Source organism: Mytilus galloprovincialis, chromosome 11 (assembly GCF_965363235.1).
Source record: "Mytilus galloprovincialis chromosome 11, xbMytGall1.hap1.1, whole genome shotgun sequence".
In the NCBI taxonomy this organism is placed as follows: Eukaryota; Metazoa; Mollusca; class Bivalvia; order Mytilida; family Mytilidae; genus Mytilus; species Mytilus galloprovincialis.
Genome location: NC_134848.1, coordinates 15,457,641 through 15,476,987, shown reverse-complemented (window position 1 = coordinate 15,476,987; position 19,347 = coordinate 15,457,641). Strand labels below are relative to the sequence as shown.

At 32.3% G+C, this 19,347-nt stretch overlaps 1 protein-coding gene across 9 annotated transcripts in view; it reads left to right on the top strand.

Annotated features, from left to right (window-relative positions):
* LOC143051725 (coronin-2B-like) overlaps positions 1-19,347 on the top strand; it is a 55,901-nt gene that overhangs the window by 20,959 nt on the left and 15,595 nt on the right. For 8 of the 9 annotated variants that reach the window (XM_076224631.1, XM_076224632.1, XM_076224633.1 and 5 more), the window contains 6 exons: positions 9,334-9,528; positions 11,125-11,241; positions 13,588-13,734; positions 15,542-15,706; positions 16,986-17,102; positions 18,224-18,422. In XM_076224631.1, coding sequence (XP_076080746.1) covers positions 9,334-9,528; positions 11,125-11,241; positions 13,588-13,734; positions 15,542-15,706; positions 16,986-17,102; positions 18,224-18,422 — 940 coding nt within the window. Of the gene's footprint in view, positions 1-733; positions 755-9,333; positions 9,529-11,124; positions 11,242-13,587; positions 13,735-15,541; positions 15,707-16,985; positions 17,103-18,223; positions 18,423-19,347 lie in introns of those variants that run through there. The other variant, XM_076224635.1, reaches the window with a different exon arrangement.

Genomic DNA, 19,347 nt, shown 5'->3' with positions numbered 1-19,347 from the left:
GACTTTTATTTGTCACATGTATATTTATATACCTATATACTTATATATAAGACAACATAAAGACTAATCATAATTGTGTTATAAACAAATATTTTGTAATGGGTGCTATAGTACCGACTGTTCAAGGGCTGTATAGCCAGTCAAGGTCGTTAAAAATGTTCCATTTGTTTGGGTGCTAGACTGCTCATTACATGTATTACCTTAGTCCAATTATCAGATGCAATGACTTTCAGAAACCACCCCATCCCTAACAAGTCCACTGACAAACAATAAAATAACTATTAGTTATATATATTCTAATTATTGACAATATCGTGTTTTATATAACAGAGTGCTAGACTGGTAATATTCCTTCTACATTTAAAAAAAAACCACAATCCAATTACTTATTTGCAGGGCCACCTCCATTCCTGATAAGTCCATTGACAAACAATAAAATAAACATCTGTTATTTATGACCATATAATTATGTTTTATATAAATTTGCAATAAAGAAATTATCATCTATACTATAGGGCTCTAGACTGATAATTTCTAAAAAGTACTGTACATCCAATTACTTAAATGCCCTGACTTATTTCACAAACCACCCCCTTCCTAATAAGTCCATTGACAAACAATAAAATGTCCATCAGTTATTTATGACCATATAATTGTGTTGATGTATTGGGTTTATTGATCATGTACATTTTTACTGTTAAGAGAGGTTCTCAGATTACAACAAATGACATGATCAATGGACAGTGAATAAAAGGTAGAGTTATTTTTATCTATCACAAGTATTTATATTTTTAACATTCAGTAAGTGTTTTATGGATAGTATTTCCTTAAGAAAAGTATATTTTCTGCAAGATTATTAAAGCTTTAAATCATGGTCAATAGACAGTGGATTTATTTCTGTTTGATATTGGTCAATGGACATGTACAGTGAATAAAAGGTAGAGTTGTTTTTATCTGTTGAAAGTATTTATATTTTTAACCCTTGCAGTTGTTCTTAGAAAGTGTTTAACCATTTTAAAAGAAATGTATTTTGTCAATTTTTTGTGCACATTAATATTTTGTTGAGATCATAATCAATGGACAAGTGGATTAAAGGTAGAGTTATTTTTATCGAAAGTATTTATATTATATTTTCCATTCGGTTAGTGTTTATATTGTTTTTACTGCTAAGAGAGGTTCTCCGATTACAACAAATGACATGATCTATGGACAGTGAATAAAAGGTAGAGTTATTTTTATCTGTCGAAAGTATTTATACTATTTTCCATTCGGTTAGTGTTTGTATTGTTTTTGGATAGTATTTCCATTCAAGAATAGTATATTTTCTGCAATATAATTAAAGCATTAAATCATGACAGTGGATATATTTCTGTTAGATCATGGTCAATGGACAGTGGATAAAAGGAAGAGTTATTTTTATCTGAAGACAATTACTATATGTTTTCCCTTCAATTGTTTTTAGATAGTATTTCTGTTAAAGAATAGTATTTTTGCATTATCTGTGAAATCATGTTCAACAGACGCACAAGTCATTGGGGTGAGCCAAGGCTCTGTGTTGAAGACCTTGACCTATAATGGTTTACTTTTATAAATTGTGACTTGGATGGAGAGTTGTCTCATTGGCACTCATACCACATCTTCCTACATCTATGTAAAAGGTATCTGTTGGACAGTATTTATATTCTCTGTATTGGGTTAGAGTTTGCATTGTTTTTAGATACAAAATGTAGTAGTCTTATTAAGAATAGTACATATTTGCCTTTAATACATCTGTCAGATTATATTAAAGCATTAATCATCAAACTTACCCAAAAGGTTGAGTTATTTTTATCTGCCCACAATCATTGTATTTTTCCCATTCATTAAATGTTGACATTGTTTTTAGATAGTATTTCCATTATATTTTGCTTTCAATAATTCTTTGCAATTATAAGCTTTAAATGTACATGTTAACCATACCACAACTCTTTATTTTGGTATTGATATATTTTGTAAGTTTGTGATTTTTACAGAGGATGACCTTGAGGTCACTCCGATGTATTGTAATCGCTTGAATTTCCGTCATTCATAAATTCTAGTCAAATTAGTTTTGGGTTTTCAACACCAGTGAAAAAAGTGCATTTTCATACCTGCGATTTCTGTTCTCCGGTTGTACGATGTTTCAACAAAATATGGAATCATTTCAGTTGTTGATTTAGTGGTGAAAATTTGACTGAATTATATCTTAATTAATACGATTTTATATGTTTAATTGGTGTTTTAGAAAGAGGTCAGGTGCTCTTGTTCATTCATAAAATTATCGTTCATTCATAAATTTATCGTTCATTCATAAATTTATCGTAAAATAAAAATCACTACACAGGTTATACGTGTAGTGTAAATGACCACCTATAATCTAAAAATAGCGGTCTCACTAATAACGACAAGAAGAACTTTTAGCGACAAGAAGCGTCAAGAAGACTATTTAGCGACATGAAAACTTCTCGTACCGCATGAGGATGACACATATTAAATGAACAATTATGTGTGGGACTTAGTTTTAAGAAATGATGTCAAAGTAACACTATGAAAATATTTTTAGTAAGCTGAAATATATATTTATTTTTTACATGTTTATGTCTTGTAAGTTATTTTATTTCTGTCCCATTTTTCAACATTAGCGTCTCGAAAGGTGAAATGTTTTAACTGAATGGTTAATTTAAATTAATTATGAAAATTGTTAAAATTAAATAAATAAAAGTAATTATTGCCCAGTTACAAACACTACCAGGGGATAATCCATAATTACCCCCAACTTTAGCCTGGTAAACTTGTTGTCTCCTTGTGAAATATAAAACATATTAAAAATGATTTCCTGCTTAAGTCTTTTATTGATAGGCCAACTAAAATTAATTAGTAGATTTTCATCCAAATTTTTGAAAAAAATGGGGTGGGTGGGAGGATTTTATTTTTTAAATTTTATTTCATAAGAAACCCTCTTGTGACAAGTTTTTTTTTACCGCAGGGGTATATTAAACAAGTATAAAATAAGCTTATATCATGTATATACATGTATAAGGAATCGTTCATAATTTTTCATACTCTTAAAAAAATATCTCTGTTATACATTTAATTGCCACTTTAGAAACCTATTTATAGTAAACATCAAAAGCGTGGAGCAAATTATTGCTCTCTTCTTTTGGACTATACCTACACCAAATTTATTTTGCTTTCTAAACGATGGTTTATAGTCCCCGTAAAATTAAGCAAATTGGTACAAATGGATGCAACACAAGTATTATGAGAACAAAATTAAATGAAAACTCAAACAATGTTGAAAATAATAGGGTTGGTGATAAAGCAAGATGCAAATATTATTATGATGTAAAACATGAAATTAACCATAAAGAAGTTGTTGTTTAATGACTTTATTGAGGGTATTGGGACAGAGGGTGTTTGCTGTATGTCAACAAAAACGACAGCCATGGGTATTAAAATCTATAAAGCTATAATATTAATGTTTGTAGACCTTTTTTAGCTCAATATACGGTCATCAATCTAACAAGTTAGTGCTTGTGTCAATTTCTATAATCCAGACATGTTTTTTTGTACCAATGTGTTCCACAATTCTTGCGCTTTCGATATCATTGAATTCACAGTCCAAACCTGACACAAAGTCATTGTATAAAATAAAAAAAAAAACGGTTTTCTAAAAATTTGTGACATACCGCAATTTGCGTTCTTGAACACAGCGTTTAAAACTAGTAACCTGAATATTTCATGTCCTTCTCGTAATCGAGCTCTATTCCCGGTACATGATGTTGTCATCATAGAGCAGCAGAATATGTCGACTTAATCATTTTCGTTAGATTACTTGAAGAAATACAGGGAAAACGGTAGTATTTAATTTTCCCAGCATTAGGTTGGCCTTTTGTGTACCCAAGGCAGGTGAAGGAAGTCAAATTAGGCAGCAACCATTTGATTTTCTGGGGGGGGGGCTATGGTTTTTTTTTCTGGACAAATTTTTTTTTTCGCCTGTGGCGAAAAACAATCAATTTTTATCGTGACAAGTCGAAAACAATTTTTTTCTTTCAATTTTAGCATTACATATAGTGGCAGCTGAGGGTGAAACAAACATATTTTTTTTCTCAGAATCAAAAACAAATTATTTTTTTCTCCCAAAACTGGAAACAAACTTTTTTTTCCAAAAAAAACCATAGCCCCCCCCCAGAAAATCAAATGGTTGCTGCCTTAGGAGCGCTGTGATTGGATGTAAGGGTACAATATATTTTTTATTTATCTATGAATAACTGCAGTGTGTAGATTTACAATATAAATTTTTAAACCTATTGAAATATTTTCTAGAGAATTATTCGAAAAGACTTGCAAAATTTCATAAATTTGGTGCAAAATGACGGTGGGCATGGAGAACATAAACAAGCTCCGTTGGAAGTTGGTCATGATACTATTTGGCTTTAATTTTTAAAACAGAGTAATAAAGTACTAACACAGTATATAACTGTTTTATCCAGGTTTTTATCCTAAAAAGTGGTAAATTAAGAAAATGTTAACATTGTCGCCAATGGCAGAATAAATAGTACCGTTTTCCCTACAAAACCGAAATTTGAAACAGGAAGTGTTAAATGAAACGAAATTATCGATGTTTACCGGTAACGGACATGAACAAAATCCGGAAATCGTATTTTTTCAAAATAAAAAAAATCGGGGCGGGACGATTTCAGAGGGGCGGGCGGGGATGAAAATCTATCAATTAATTTTAATTGGCCATATAAAGTCAAAACCTTCTTGCTTTTCACTAGACAACCATGTCCTGTCAGGTTTAATTCTTATATATGTAGATGAAAAATAAAAGTGTCCCAAAACATTAACATGGCAGCAATTGCTTTTACAGCCTTTAAGGCTTTGATTTTTTTACAGAAGAGTGTCCACCATGCACTCACACTGCACTATAATAATAGTAGAATAGAATTATCAAATATACAAATAGATGAAAATGATATTTATCGGTCGTCCAACTGTCTATATCAATCTGCTCAGCTCTTAATAAAACTCCATATCACGGCTTTGTGACGTCAAATACGTTGACCTGGCCTTAATAACTTTGACCCGGACATATCAGCGACGTCATAATGTTTTAACCGACGTTGATAAGTTTGACCCAAACTTATCAAGTTAACTTCCGGTTGCTGGTGAAACTAAGACAATACTTCCAAAAGACGCAAATGCAGCCCGATAAATCGATTATCAGGTTATCGGCATATTAATATTGTAAAATATCAGCTGCTCGACATTAATATTACGATTCCATGTATGTACCGATTATCAGGTTGTCTGCATGTTGATATCGTAAAATATCAGCTGCTCGACATAATATGAAGGCTTTTTGATCTCGTTCGCTGCGCTTACTCGACAAAAAGCTTAATATTATGTCTCGCAGCTGATATTTTACGATATCAACATGCAGACAACCTGATAATCGGTACATACATGCAATCGTAATATTAATAATATATATAACAACAAACTAGTGTATTCTCTACGACTATTATTATACAAGTATAATAGTCCAAGGTATACTGATTTCTTGCACTACAATATAATAGTTATTACGGTGAGGTTGTATTTCCTGTCATTTATTCATCATCCAAGCACGAACTTGTATCAGAAAAAAATATCTCTGTAAATTAACCCAATTTAAGTTTCAGGTATAGAGATGTGATCTATTTCTGTGACATGTGCTTTTGACCATCCACAAGAACCTGCGGTCATCCGATGTTCAGTACTTCAGTACTTTGATTTGTTGTTGTTTGCAATACATGTAGCTTGTTTTTTTATCGTTTTTTTTTTATAGCAAATTTGGCTATGTAATGTATGAAAAAAAAGAAAAGTAATTGAAAAATCCAAATAGTAATAAGATTTATATTTTATAGTGTACCAATGTCGGGCAATGAAAGACTTCTTTTTGAACCCCCCTTTGCTGATGCAATTACTAGGAAGTCGCCTCATAAATTATTTGCCTGAATGAAAGATCAGTTTTATCCAAGCTATTCTTTTGCGTAGTTTTTACTGTAGGTAGTTTCCCCACAAGGTCACACCTGACTTGATTTGTTTACATACATTGTGGTTTGTTTACTTTTATGTCAAGGTCTATTTAAAGTCAATTATAACATCACCCCAAACCAGGTACTGCTATATTACATAAGCTTTTTACTTTTATTACAAGTTAGATATGGTCTTTTAAAAGTTGTTTTACATTTATATTGGGTCCTTTAAAAAAGTGTTTATTTCTAAACCTGAGGTACTGTTATATTACATAAGCTACAAACTTTAATTACAATTCAGAGATATATCTTTTAAAAGTTATTTTACATTTAAATTAGGCCCTTTAAAAAAGTGGGGTTTTTTTTGTGGTGAGAAAATGTGTATTGAAATTTATTTTTCATGAAAACATATCTACAGATCTATATTACATAAGCTATTAGCTTTTTATTACAATTTAGATATATCTTTTAAAAGTTAATTTACATTTATATTAGGTCCTTTAAAAAGTGTATTTTGTGGTGAGAAAATGCCCTGTGCATTGAAATTTATTTTTTAGTTAATGAATGCAGGTAGGGATATATTACATCAGCTATTATCTTTGATTACAAGAGCCTATAGATATCTTCTTTCAAAAATTATTTTACATTTATATTTGATGTACAGAGTTATATTTCATGGGACAAAATGTGAATTGAATTTTATTCCTAAATAAATACGTTTAAAGGTATTCATAAGATGTTTAGATGGATGTTTACAACATTGACAAAAGCCTCCTAATCTTCTGCCCAACCTATACTCCACTATGTGTAATTTGATTTGTTGACAAATTAAAATGCATATACGGTGGTACTTTTTGTGTTTCGATTGGGAGGAGCTCACAGATTTTGTTGTTTGTATTTTATATATATTGAATTATTCTTCTTATTAAAATTTGTTTAGTAAAATAGCTAAATATAAGTTAAGGTACGGTACATGTATTCTTAAGTTATACACAAGTGGTACATTACTTTTAGTTTTTTTAATTTGTATGGCATGCTTCTGATTGCAGACTAAAATTTAGTGAGTGTACAATTCTCTCCCCATTACTAACAAATTCAAGTAATCTCCTGTGGCGGATCCAGAAATTTTCATAAGTGGGGCCCACTGACTGACCTAAGAAGGAGCCCGCTCCAGTCACGAATCAGTGATTCCCTATATAAGCAACCAAATTTTTTCCAAAAAAAGGGGGGGGGCCTGGCCCTGGTCCCCCTGAATCCGCCTCTGATCTCATCCATCTATCCTTTTGTTGTTTGTTGTATTTTCGTTTCAAACTACAATAAGCATCAATCAAATGTTATGAAACTTGTACATAATGGTTATTACTGCAATACACATTTCCAATTTCAAATTTGAATGGCGTCAATTTATACCCCTTTATAACTTTATATAGAAGAGCCTGCATCATCTGTGTCCCTTTGACAATTCTCCATTCATTTCTATCTAAAGTAGGGAAAACAGATATTTTGAATGGCGTCAATTTATACCCCTTTATAACTTTATATAGAAGAGCCTGCAGCATCATCTGTGTTCCTTTGACAATTCTCCATTTATTTCTAGTTCTTGCCCATTCGTTTTTGATGCGTTTTGTTGTTTGATTTTGCCATGTGATTATGGACTTTCCGATTTGATTTTCCTCCAAGTTTAGTATTTTTGTGATTTTACTTTTTGCACAAAAATTTGCCATCTGAATTTTTTTATCCGATAAATCAATGCCAACTTACTAAATGATTGGGTGTAACCTTTACAAATTGAAACAGCTTTAACAATTTAGAATGCAGTAGTAAAACAGCACTTAAACTGAAGATTCGAGAAAGATAGCAAATAACATTGAAAGTAATATTAAATTTGATAGGTTTTGCTACATATATTAACAATGAACATTTCTGCATGTTTTTATTAAAATGCATAAAAGTAAAATTGCAGATTGAGAGAAAAGTACATTTTACAGATCATTACCAATATATATAAAATTTGAAGGAAGTTTCATATTAAAAGTAAAATTTGAATCAATACGATTTGCAATATTTTCTGCATCATAAGTTATTGTTAACATGGTTAAAATGCATTTAAATAAAGAAAATTGCAGTGTGAGAAAAGAAAACTGCATTTTACAGATCATCAAATAAAATTAAGAAGGAAGTTTTGAAAGTAAGGTTGAATTTTTTACTTTTACGAAATACATTTCTGGGTGTAACTAGAGTTGAATACATTAAAGTAAAATTGCTGTGTGAGAAAAGAAAACTGCATTTTACATCTGATCATTAAATAAGATTCAGAAGAAGGAAGTTTGTCTCATAAATCTGTTGCATGAATAATTAACTAGTTTTCAAACCCTCTGAGACCAGGATATTGATCATCAATTGATATGCAAGGTAGAAATATCTGTTGTTGCATTGTGGGTAGGTCAATAAGTAGGACATTCAACATCTGTCGTCTGCTTTGTCTGATTATTTGCTTACACACTTGTGAAGAACTTGGAGTGTCATTAGAATAATGCATGATTGTTTGTGACAGATAAATTTTATGGATTTAATTGATTGAGGTTATTTTGGAATCCTATAAATGAATTTTAACTGAGTGTTTTTGATTAAAAAAGCAGTGTTATTCTGCATGCTCAACCCTAGCGTTTAAATGACTTTTTTTCTAGGTCTGGATTTTGCAAGAAATTAATTCCTGATAGGCTCTCTTATGAAGTTCTGTTCATGAATCAACACAAATGATGTATTAACTATTGACGAAGGGGGTAAATTTGCATGATCATTTCTCATTGGTGGATCCAGGGGGGGGGGGGGGGGGTTCAGGGGGTTAGAACCCCCCGTTTTTTTGGTCGATCAATGCATTTGAATAGGACCATATAGCTGGAACCCCCCTTTTTAAAATGGCCTTGATTTTGATTTCTTAAGAGATCAAATAAATGATATGGGATATTTCATTCATTTATAGTATCGTAAAATTAGCAAAAGTTTTCCCTAAATAGTATTTGAAAATGTCAATGTTTTATAAAAAGTTTGGTCTGACAAATAATGTTTAAAAGGTGCCATAAAGTTTGACATTTTTTTTCCATCAAGGATTCTTTGATTAAACATTTGTTTGTGAAACATGCCAGGCATAATAATTAAACATTAATATATCAGTGGTCCTTGTGAACATAAATGAAATATTTGCCACTGAAAATTAAGCAAACATCAATAGTCTTTTAATGCATTTCATTTTATAAAGGTATGTTAATAAATTTTGTTTATATTTTTTCAGATGCCATTTAGAATTCGTACTTCAAAGTTCAGACACGTGTATGGAAATCCTGCCAAAAAAGAAGAATGTTACGAGAATGTTAAAATAACTAAGAGTACACATGACAGTAATTTTTGTGCCGTAAATCCTAAATTTTTGTGTGTTGTCCCTGATACAGGAGGCGGAGGATCTTTTATATGTCTTCCCCTTAAACAGGTAGGTTTATTTCTTCTTTTTGTATATCATTGGGGTGTAAATTTTGTATGAAAGAAATTAGAAAAAGAATCATTCAATACTTAAAATTACATATTTTAGCTAGGATCAAGAAAACCTGTGCACTTCATTTTGGGACCTTGTGTGATACATGTGTGATGAATGATACATTTCATTGTGTAATGAATTTTAATTTCAGAAGGACGCAAGATTGCTTTTAACCAATCAAAATAACATATCACAATGAAACATACATGCAATGTATTTGTATGATAACCAATGAGACAACTACATGTATATACCAGAGTCTAAATGACATGGATGTAAGACTCATATCTTATAGTAAGTTATAAAAGTGTTACGACATGGGCCTCGTCTTTATGCTTTAGTTTTGGGTTGTGACTAGCTCAGCAACAAAAATTTATAATTTATACGACATTTTATAAAAGAGAGAGTAAAACAAAAAGGCGTTTCCTGAACATCACTTGTACAATTCTGTATAATTAAAATATGAAACTGATTTACACATATAATACATACTAGATTAGTGCTCACTGTTACTATGAAATGCAATTATTGATTTTTCCCAACGGCAAAAGTTCACATCAGTTTTATTAAGTATTGTCAATTATAAAGTGACATTTGTATAATTTTTTTCTAAACTTAAAAACCACGAAAATTAATCCCCACGAACTTACTTTTGGATACAAAACCACGAAATTTTAACCCCACGAAAATTAATGTTTATACAGTAGTTATCTAAATATATAACAAAAGGCCTCTTCATGACAAATGATTTGTTACAAAACAAGAAATTCCATGTCAGACATCAACCAATCACAACCACTGAATTACAGGATTCTGATTTGGGACAGGCATATTAAAAATGTGATGGGGTTAAACATGTTTGACTTTTGATATTGCCCTGTGACAGATTAAGTTTTAATGTAAGAGGACTGCTAGCTCAAGCAAGAACTCAAGTTTAAAGTCAGAGGACTGATAGCTCAAGAAAACTAAAACTGTTTTTATTGTTTTATTTGTTATCAATGATACTTTTATTAAATGAAAATTAGGAGACTTGGTATGATTGCCATTGACATGATTGACAGAACTATCCACCAATGAAGACAATATATCAGCAATTATCACGATTATTGGTCAATGTATGGCCTTCAACAATGATAAAAATTACATACTAAAGAGTCAGCTTGGTCCTTACATTCATGAAGAATATGAAACAATTCAAATGAGAACATTTACAGCCTAATTTATAACTACAGTGAAACCTGATTAAACCGAACCCTGAATAAACCGGAAACCTGTCTAATCCAAACTTGTTTTGAAAACCAATCATATCACATTTATGCATTGTGAACCTGATGAAATCGAATACCTGCCAAAACCGAACAAAATCTCAAGTCCCGAAAGGGTTCGGTTTAGTCAGGTTTCACTGTATATAATTACAGAAAAGAATATAACAGACATAAACAAAGTTTTCCACTGATTTACAAGCTTCTTTTCAGACTGACAGTTATATAGTTTAAGAGTTCAATATAACTAGAGTTTTATACTTATGTCTTTTAATCTTTGTTTTTGCAGACTGGTAGAGTAGAGTTTAGTGTTCCTAGAGTGTGTGGTCATTCAGGAGCAGTCTTAGACATAAAATGGAGTCCCTTTAGTGATAATATCATAGCATCCTCATCAGAAGACAGCACGGTAAGTAAAATGGAGTCCCTTTAGTGATAATATCATAGCATCCTCATCAGAAGACAGCACGGTAAGTAAAATGGAGTCCCTTTAGTGATAATATCATAGCATCCTCATCAGAAGACAGCACGGTAAGTAAAATGGAGTCCCTTTAGTGATAATATCATAGCATCCTCATCAGAAGACAGCACGGTAAGTAAAATGGAGTCCCTTTAGTGATAATATCATAGCATCCTCATCAGAAGACAGCACGGTAAGTAAAATGGAATCCCTTTAGTGATAATATCATAGCATCATCATCAGAAGACAGCAAGGTAAGTAAAATGGAGTCCCTTTAGTGATAATATCATAGCATCCTCATCAGAAGACAACACGGTAAGTAAAATGGAGTCCCTTTAGTGATAATATCATAGCATCCTCATCAGAAGACAGCACGGTAAGTAAAATGGAGTCCCTTTAGTGATAATATCATAGCATCCTCATCAGAAGACAGCACGGTAAGTAAAATGGAGTCCCTTTAGTGATAATATCATAGCATCCTCATCAGAAGACAGCACGGTAAGTAAAATGGAGTCCCTTTAGTGATAATATCATAGCATCATCATCAGAAGACAGCACGGTAAGTAAAATGGAGTCCCTTTAGTGATAATATCATAGCATCCTCATCAGAAGACAACACGGTAAGTAAAATGGAGTCCCTTTAGTGATAATATCATAGCATCCTCATCAGAAGACAGCACGGTAAGTAAAATGGAGTCCCTTTAGTGATAATATCATAGCATCCTCATCAGAAGACAGCACGGTAAGTAAAATGGAGTCCCTTTAGTGATAATATCATAGCATCCTCATCAGAAGACAGCACGGTAAGTAAAATGGAGTCCCTTTAGTGATAATATCATAGCATCCTCATCAGAAGACAGCACGGTAAGTAAAATGGAGTCCCTTTAGTGATAATATCATAGCATCATCATCAGAAGACAGCACGGTAAGTAAAATGGAGTCCCTTTAGTGATAATATCATAGCATCCTCATCAGAAGACAGCACGGTAAGTAAAATGGAGTCCCTTTAGTGATAATATCATAGCATCCTCATCAGAAGACAGCACGGTAAGTAAAATGGAGTCCCTTTAGTGATAATATCATAGCATCCTCATCAGAAGACAGCACGGTAAGTAAAATGGAGTCCCTTTAGTGATAATATCATAGCATCCTCATCAGAAGACAACACGGTAAGTAAAATGGAGTCCCTTTAGTGATAATATCATAGCATCCTCATCAGAAGACAGCACGGTAAGTAAAATGGAGTCCCTTTAGTGATAATATCATAGCATCATCATCAGAAGACAGCACGGTAAGTAAAATGGAGTCCCTTTAGTGATAATATCATAGCATCCTCATCAGAAGACAGCACGGTAAGTAAAATGGAGTCCCTTTAGTGATAATATCATAGCATCATCATCAGAAGACAGCACGGTAAGTAAAATGGAGTCCCTTTAGTGATAATATCATAGCATCCTCATCAGAAGACAACACGGTAAGTAAAATGGAGTCCCTTTAGTGATAATATCATAGCATCCTCATCAGAAGACAGCACGGTAAGTGCAAATGAACCATCATATCCTCCTTTGTTGAATCTCAATTCGGAAAGTCAGAATATTAAAATGTTTAAATATTATCAATTGAATATGAGTTATTTCCCTTGTTGGTATGTATACTGGTTTATATACTGATCTGCTGAATTGCAGAGAACAATGTTGATAAAGTGGTGGAGGGGGCATTAAGTTTTATCCTTGTCCATCTGTACGCCTGTAGGTCCCAAAGTTGGTTTTCTTTCTATAACATTAGTTTGGCTCAACCAAATGTTATGAAACTTATACACAAGGCTTATTACCACAAAACACAGATCAAGTTTGAAATTGGGTGGTGTCACTATAACTGTTTTAGAGTTTAATGGCCCTTTATAAATGGAGCTGAATTTTTCATTCCCATTCTTTAACTTTAGTTAGTCTCAACCAAATGTTATGAAACTTATACACAATGCTTATAACTACATAATGCAAATCAAGTTTAAATTTGGGCGGCATCACTTTCACCTATCTTTAGTTGTAAAATTGAGAATGGAATTGGTGAATTTGTCAAAGAGACAATATCCGACCAAATGCTCATTATGGTGGTGTCAATTTCACCGTTCTAGAGTTATGCTTGTTTACCAATGGACAATTTTTTGGTTTCTGTTCTGTAACTGAAGTTATCCTCAACCAAATGGTATGAAACTTAAGCTTATTACTATAAATTGTTGCTAATATTTCAAACTTAGCGATTTTCAATTTTAAATAATTTGTTTTTACATTATAGGTAAAGATATGGCAAATTCCAGACAACCTTAATAAAAATTTATCAGAATGGCAGGTGGATCTCCACGGCCATCATCGGAGAGTTGGATACATAGAATGGCATCCAACAGCAGAGAATATCATACTGAGTGCTGGCTTTGATCATAAGGTAGGATATCATTACATCGGAGAGTTGGGTACATAGAATGGCATCCAACAGCAGAGAATATCATACTAAGTGCTGGCTTTGACCATAAGGTATTATATGATAATACAGTGCATTCATTTAATTTCTTGGAAACCTATTTAAGTGCACTGAGGAAGCTAGCAATTTAGTGGATATTTGATATGGGTGATTTAGCTAAATCTGTTACCATGCCCTTAAAAAACATGTTCCTTCTCAATATTTAGACTTATCTTACCTCCTATACATTTCTATGAATGTGATTGGTAAAAAGCGTCCGCTTGAAGACCGTGTATATTTGATATTAGGTTAGTAGGGAGGCAGGGCTTATATCATACACGGTTAGTAGTGGAGTTACAACCCTTTATATTCCATATTAGGGAGTAGGGAGGTGGTGCTTATTTCATACACCGTTAGTAGTGGTGTTACGTCCCTTTAGAAAACAAAACGGAACTGCATGAGAAATAATCTTAAAGGTTTCAACAGACGAAGAAATTGATGATTAAGATTGAAATAAATTCACTAAACACGTTAAGGCCTAACAATTTGTTATCGTTGGCTAATGTTCTTATAGGACCAATGAAAGTAGTTTCTTAATGCTAACAGTATTGAAGACTGGCTTGCTCATTTTGATAGTTCAAAAGTCTAAATTTTACACCTTAAGATAGTCGGTATTAAGATAAATTCGTTACATAGTGTGCTAGTGACGTAATACGGTATATATGGGGTCAGTAAATTCCATATGGGGATTCGAGCTTCGCTCTCACCCCATATATACTGTTTTAGGTCACTTGCACAATATGTTACTAATATTATACCTAGGAAATGCATGAAAATTGGTATCCATCAAATTATAATGAATCTACAGTACACTCAATGACACTATCAAAAGTAAAATAACCAAATACAGAACACCAAAGAAAACTCAAATTGGAAAGTCCCTTATCAAATGGCAAAAACAAAAGCTCAAACACATCAAACAAATGGATAAACAACTGTCATATTCCTGACTTGGCACAGGCATTTTCTTATGTAGAGAATGTAGGATTAAACCTGGTTTTATGGCTAGCTAAACCTCTCAATGGTAAGACAGTTCCACAAAATTCCATGTGTGAACAAAACCTATATATATATATGCCAGTATCTAATCTGACATATGGCGGGTTATTATAAAGTGTGCACCACATTTTTTATGTTATTTTTAATAGAAAGAAAACATATTACAGTCATTTTTTATAATTTTATTCTCAATTCCATTTGAAACCATGAAAAAACATTGATGACGTCATGGTCACATGACAGAATTATGTCTATGAGATGATAAACAAACCACTGTCAGCCAATCAGAAGACACATTACATCCAAAATTAAATTATTGTAAAAGAGGTGCAAAAGATACCAGAGGGACATTCAATCTTATAGATAAAAAATAAAAGTCATAGCTAAAAAAGATAAAGACCACAACATAGAGGCCCCTCATGGGGGGGTCCTAGTAATCACATAATCACCATTTTTTTGCCAATATAATCACATAATCATTAAATATTTGCTTATCGTTAGTAATCAAATAATCATAAACTAAAAATACAGTCCTAGGTAATCAAATAATCATGAAATATTTGGCTTAATAATCAAATAATCATGAAAAAAACGGCCAAGTAATCACATAATCAAAAACCCCATGAGGGCCCTCAACATAGACAACTAAAGACTAATCAACACAAACCCCACCAAAAAATATATATCACAATGTTTTATTTGATGTGTTAAATGTGATGGATTTTTATTTCAGTGTATATTATGGAATGTTGAACAGGCAGAACCCATCAGTGTCATCTCAGAACATCCAGACAGTATTTATTCCATATCATGGAACACGGACGGTAGCTTGTTCTGTACTACATGTAAAGATAAACAGATCAGAGTTCTGGATCCCAGAATAGGAAGTGTTGCAATGGTAAGAACTTGTAACATTTAATCAATTAAAATTTAAAAAGTTACCATTTTAGCAAGTGTTGGACATGTTGGAAGGGATAATATGCTGATTTTTTTGTTATTAAGGTGGTAGCCAACACCTTCACTAAAATTAATTTGGCTCGTTTAATTTTCATAAAATTTTGACAAAATATTAACTTGCCCTTCAAAAAATTAAAAAAAAAAAAAATTTTAACCACACTTTATTGTGAAATTTTCATTGAGCATATAGCAGTTTCACTTACACCAATTTTGAACATTTAAAAGCTTAATATTTCCTCAACAATAGAATGCCATTAGAATGTTCAGCTAATTTTTACAGATTTTTTTTTTAATTTCCCTGTAGTAATATGTACCATCTTAATATAGGATATGTGTGCGTATACAACAATGAGACAGTTACTAAAACAATATCTAGCATACAGTTTCTACAAAACACAATAGACATGTGTCTTTACAAATTATCTAGCTCTAAATCGACCCAAGTCTGTTAAACAGAAACAATAAAATATTAGCCTTTCAACAGAACTATCAAGGAGAGATCTAGTTGCAATATTTATAGATTATTGTTGGCGATCTTAACAAGATCAGTTTTCTCGCTTGAGCCGGTACGTCGTAAGTGAGAAAAGCAATCAAGTTGAAATGACTAATGATAATCTGTTTATTGCTATTTTACTTGTGACAACGTTATTTATTTCGTTGACAATGGCACGTGCTCCCTTAGTTTTGAGCGATAATTTTTCAAATCTCTCCACTGTGCTGAGAAAAAAATTATCAGTCAGTCAGATTTAATGAAAATTTTGTAAAATAGCGATAAATATTCTATGTCTTGTAAAGCAATAATACAGAAATATGCAACTAAAATTTTTGCAGGACATCTTTAGTAATGGTTGTTGTAAATATATTATTTACTTTCTTTTTTCCAACTACATAACAGAAACAGCATTATGGAAAAGGCCGAATTTTATGATTTCATATTTGATGTATACAATGTTGGACTTTTCCTGCAGATAAAGCCCTTGTTAAAGAATGAGGGCTATTCCATTAAAATGTATGTGTGTGTGTGGAAAGGGGGAGGGGGTTAGGAAGGGACTTTCAAAATATCCCTACAACCAAGAACAATTTTTAGAAAATATTGCATAATGGTTATAGACTCATACTGAAAAAAGACCTATTGCCCACATTTGATAATGAGACTTTCCTTCCTACCCTCCCACTTGCATTTTAATGGAATAGCCCTAAAATATTCTGTGTACTTGTAGGAATGTCAAGGCCATGATGGTAATCGATCGTCTAAATCAGTATTTGTAGATAATAATAGAATATTTACATGTGGTATGACAAGATCAAGTAGCAGAGAACTTGCTGTCTGGGATATTGTGAGTATATGATATTCTACTTTGGTAACAAGGTGAATAAAAGAGCCAAAAATTGTTTTCAAATTATCTCCCCTTTATTTCTGAAAATAAACAAAAACAGAAAGTTCACCATGTGAGGAAACCAATGACGAAATTAAACATAAAGGCTTCTAAATGCCAAATGGCTATAATCAACAATTGGATATAAAAAAACACAACACATGATAAATTCTTCATGGCTTTTTCCAGAATTAATTGTGTGGGGGTCAGAAGGCACTTATATTAAAATTTGATGGGTTATGGTTGTATTGCTTGAATATTTAAAGGAAATCTTTAACTAAGTAAATGTGCATGGTGGATTCAAAAGTGCATTCTAATCCCCCCAAAAAGGCCTTCAAACGGATAACAATGTTCATGGGTTTCATGGGTACAGGTGAACCACGAATTCAAATGCTCAACGAATAACGTATTTTCAATAGGCCTTGTATACAGAGATTGGCAAAACCACGAAATTCAAATATCAATGAATAAGCAGGTTTTTAGCAAGCCATGAAAAATTGATACCCACTAAAATAAATGAATCCAATTCTGCAGTAATTGGCAAACTGAGGATGCATTATTAATTAAGTTTTCTAATTTTCTTATTTACTTGGGTACAGTTTATGTTCAATTTTACATGTCCAACAATATGCAAATTTTCAGTTTGCCTGTATGTAGACTGTGGCAAAAGTAAGTAATAAAAAATCCATAAAAATTTGTCTTCAGTCGATGAAAATTGATACTAAAGGAATGCAAAGTAGCTGAATCAGAAAAGGTGTACAGTTTTACACACAAAAATTAAACTTTTGTAATTTCATTGACCTGTTAATATAAGTGTGTTTAGCAATATAATTCCAATCCTGTGAATTCAGAAATTATTGTGTGCATTTATTATTGCTATTTTGTCATTTTAGACTAAAATGCCATTTTAATTTTTGCGATATTAAAAAAATCCTGTTTAATTCTTATACAAAAAAAAATGTGAGTTTAAATTATTGCGATTATGACCCTGTCTCATTTTTCTTAATAATTAAAATATCGCATTAATTTCTGAATTTACAGTATTAAATTTCCATAAAATAATAATTTTCTGTCTTTTTCAGAGGAAGTTTAACAAGTCATTATTCAACAACACAATAGACACGTCTAACGGGATTCTGTTACCATATTATGATCGGGACAATAGAGTCATGTATTTAGCAGGCAAAGGCGATAGCAATATACGATATTATGAAATTGACGACCAATCAAATTGTTATTTCCTCAACGCCTTCATGTCTTCTTACCCACAGCGGAGTTTAGGTAAGAAATGTTGAATATACAGATAAGTAACTAAATAATATTATATTAACCTCTATTTTGGGATTATATTACAATCACCTTGTCTGTTTGTCTTTTCAACAAATATTAGCTTAACAGTTTTTCATATTTTCTCTTTTCTCATCGCTTGGCATCTGTCATCCATCGTCCGGTGTCCGTAAACTTTTACAAAAATCTTCTCCTCTAAAACTATTGAACCAAATTTAACCAAACTTGGCCACAATCATCCTTAGGGTATTTAGTTTTAAAAAATGTGTCCGGTGACCCGGCGAACCAACCAAGATGGCCGCCATGGCTAAAAATAGAACATAGGGGTAAAATGTAGATTTTGGCTTATATCTCTGAAACCAAAGCATTGAGCAAATCTGACAAGGGGTAAAATTGTTTATCAGGTCAAGATCTATCTGCCCTGAAATTTTCAGGTGAATCGGACAACCTATTGTTAGGTTTCTGCCCCTGAATTAGTAATTTTAAGGAAATTTTGCCGTATTTCAGACAATCTGGTCGAATCAGATTCATTATTATTTGTTGAATGCTAATTTTCATGGGATTAGATGGTACAGGTGAACATTCAACAAATACTAATTTTCTATACTTTATATAGGCTTTGTACACAGAAATCGGCAGAACCATGAAATCATATATCCTCAAAATGCAAGTTTTCCTAAGGGAGCTACCATTTGATTTTCAGAGGGGGGGTGGGGGGGGGGCTAGGATGAAAAATTTTGTCCTGCATTTTTTTTTTTAGTTGTAATCTCTGTCCTGCCTTTTTATTTTTCACTCTATTCGGGCCTGCCTTTTTTTTTTAGTTTATCCTGACTTTTTTTTAACCTATATTGTCATCTTGACTTTTTTTTTTTTTGCAAGTGTCTCATCCTGCCTTTTTTTTTACTCAAACTCCCCCCCC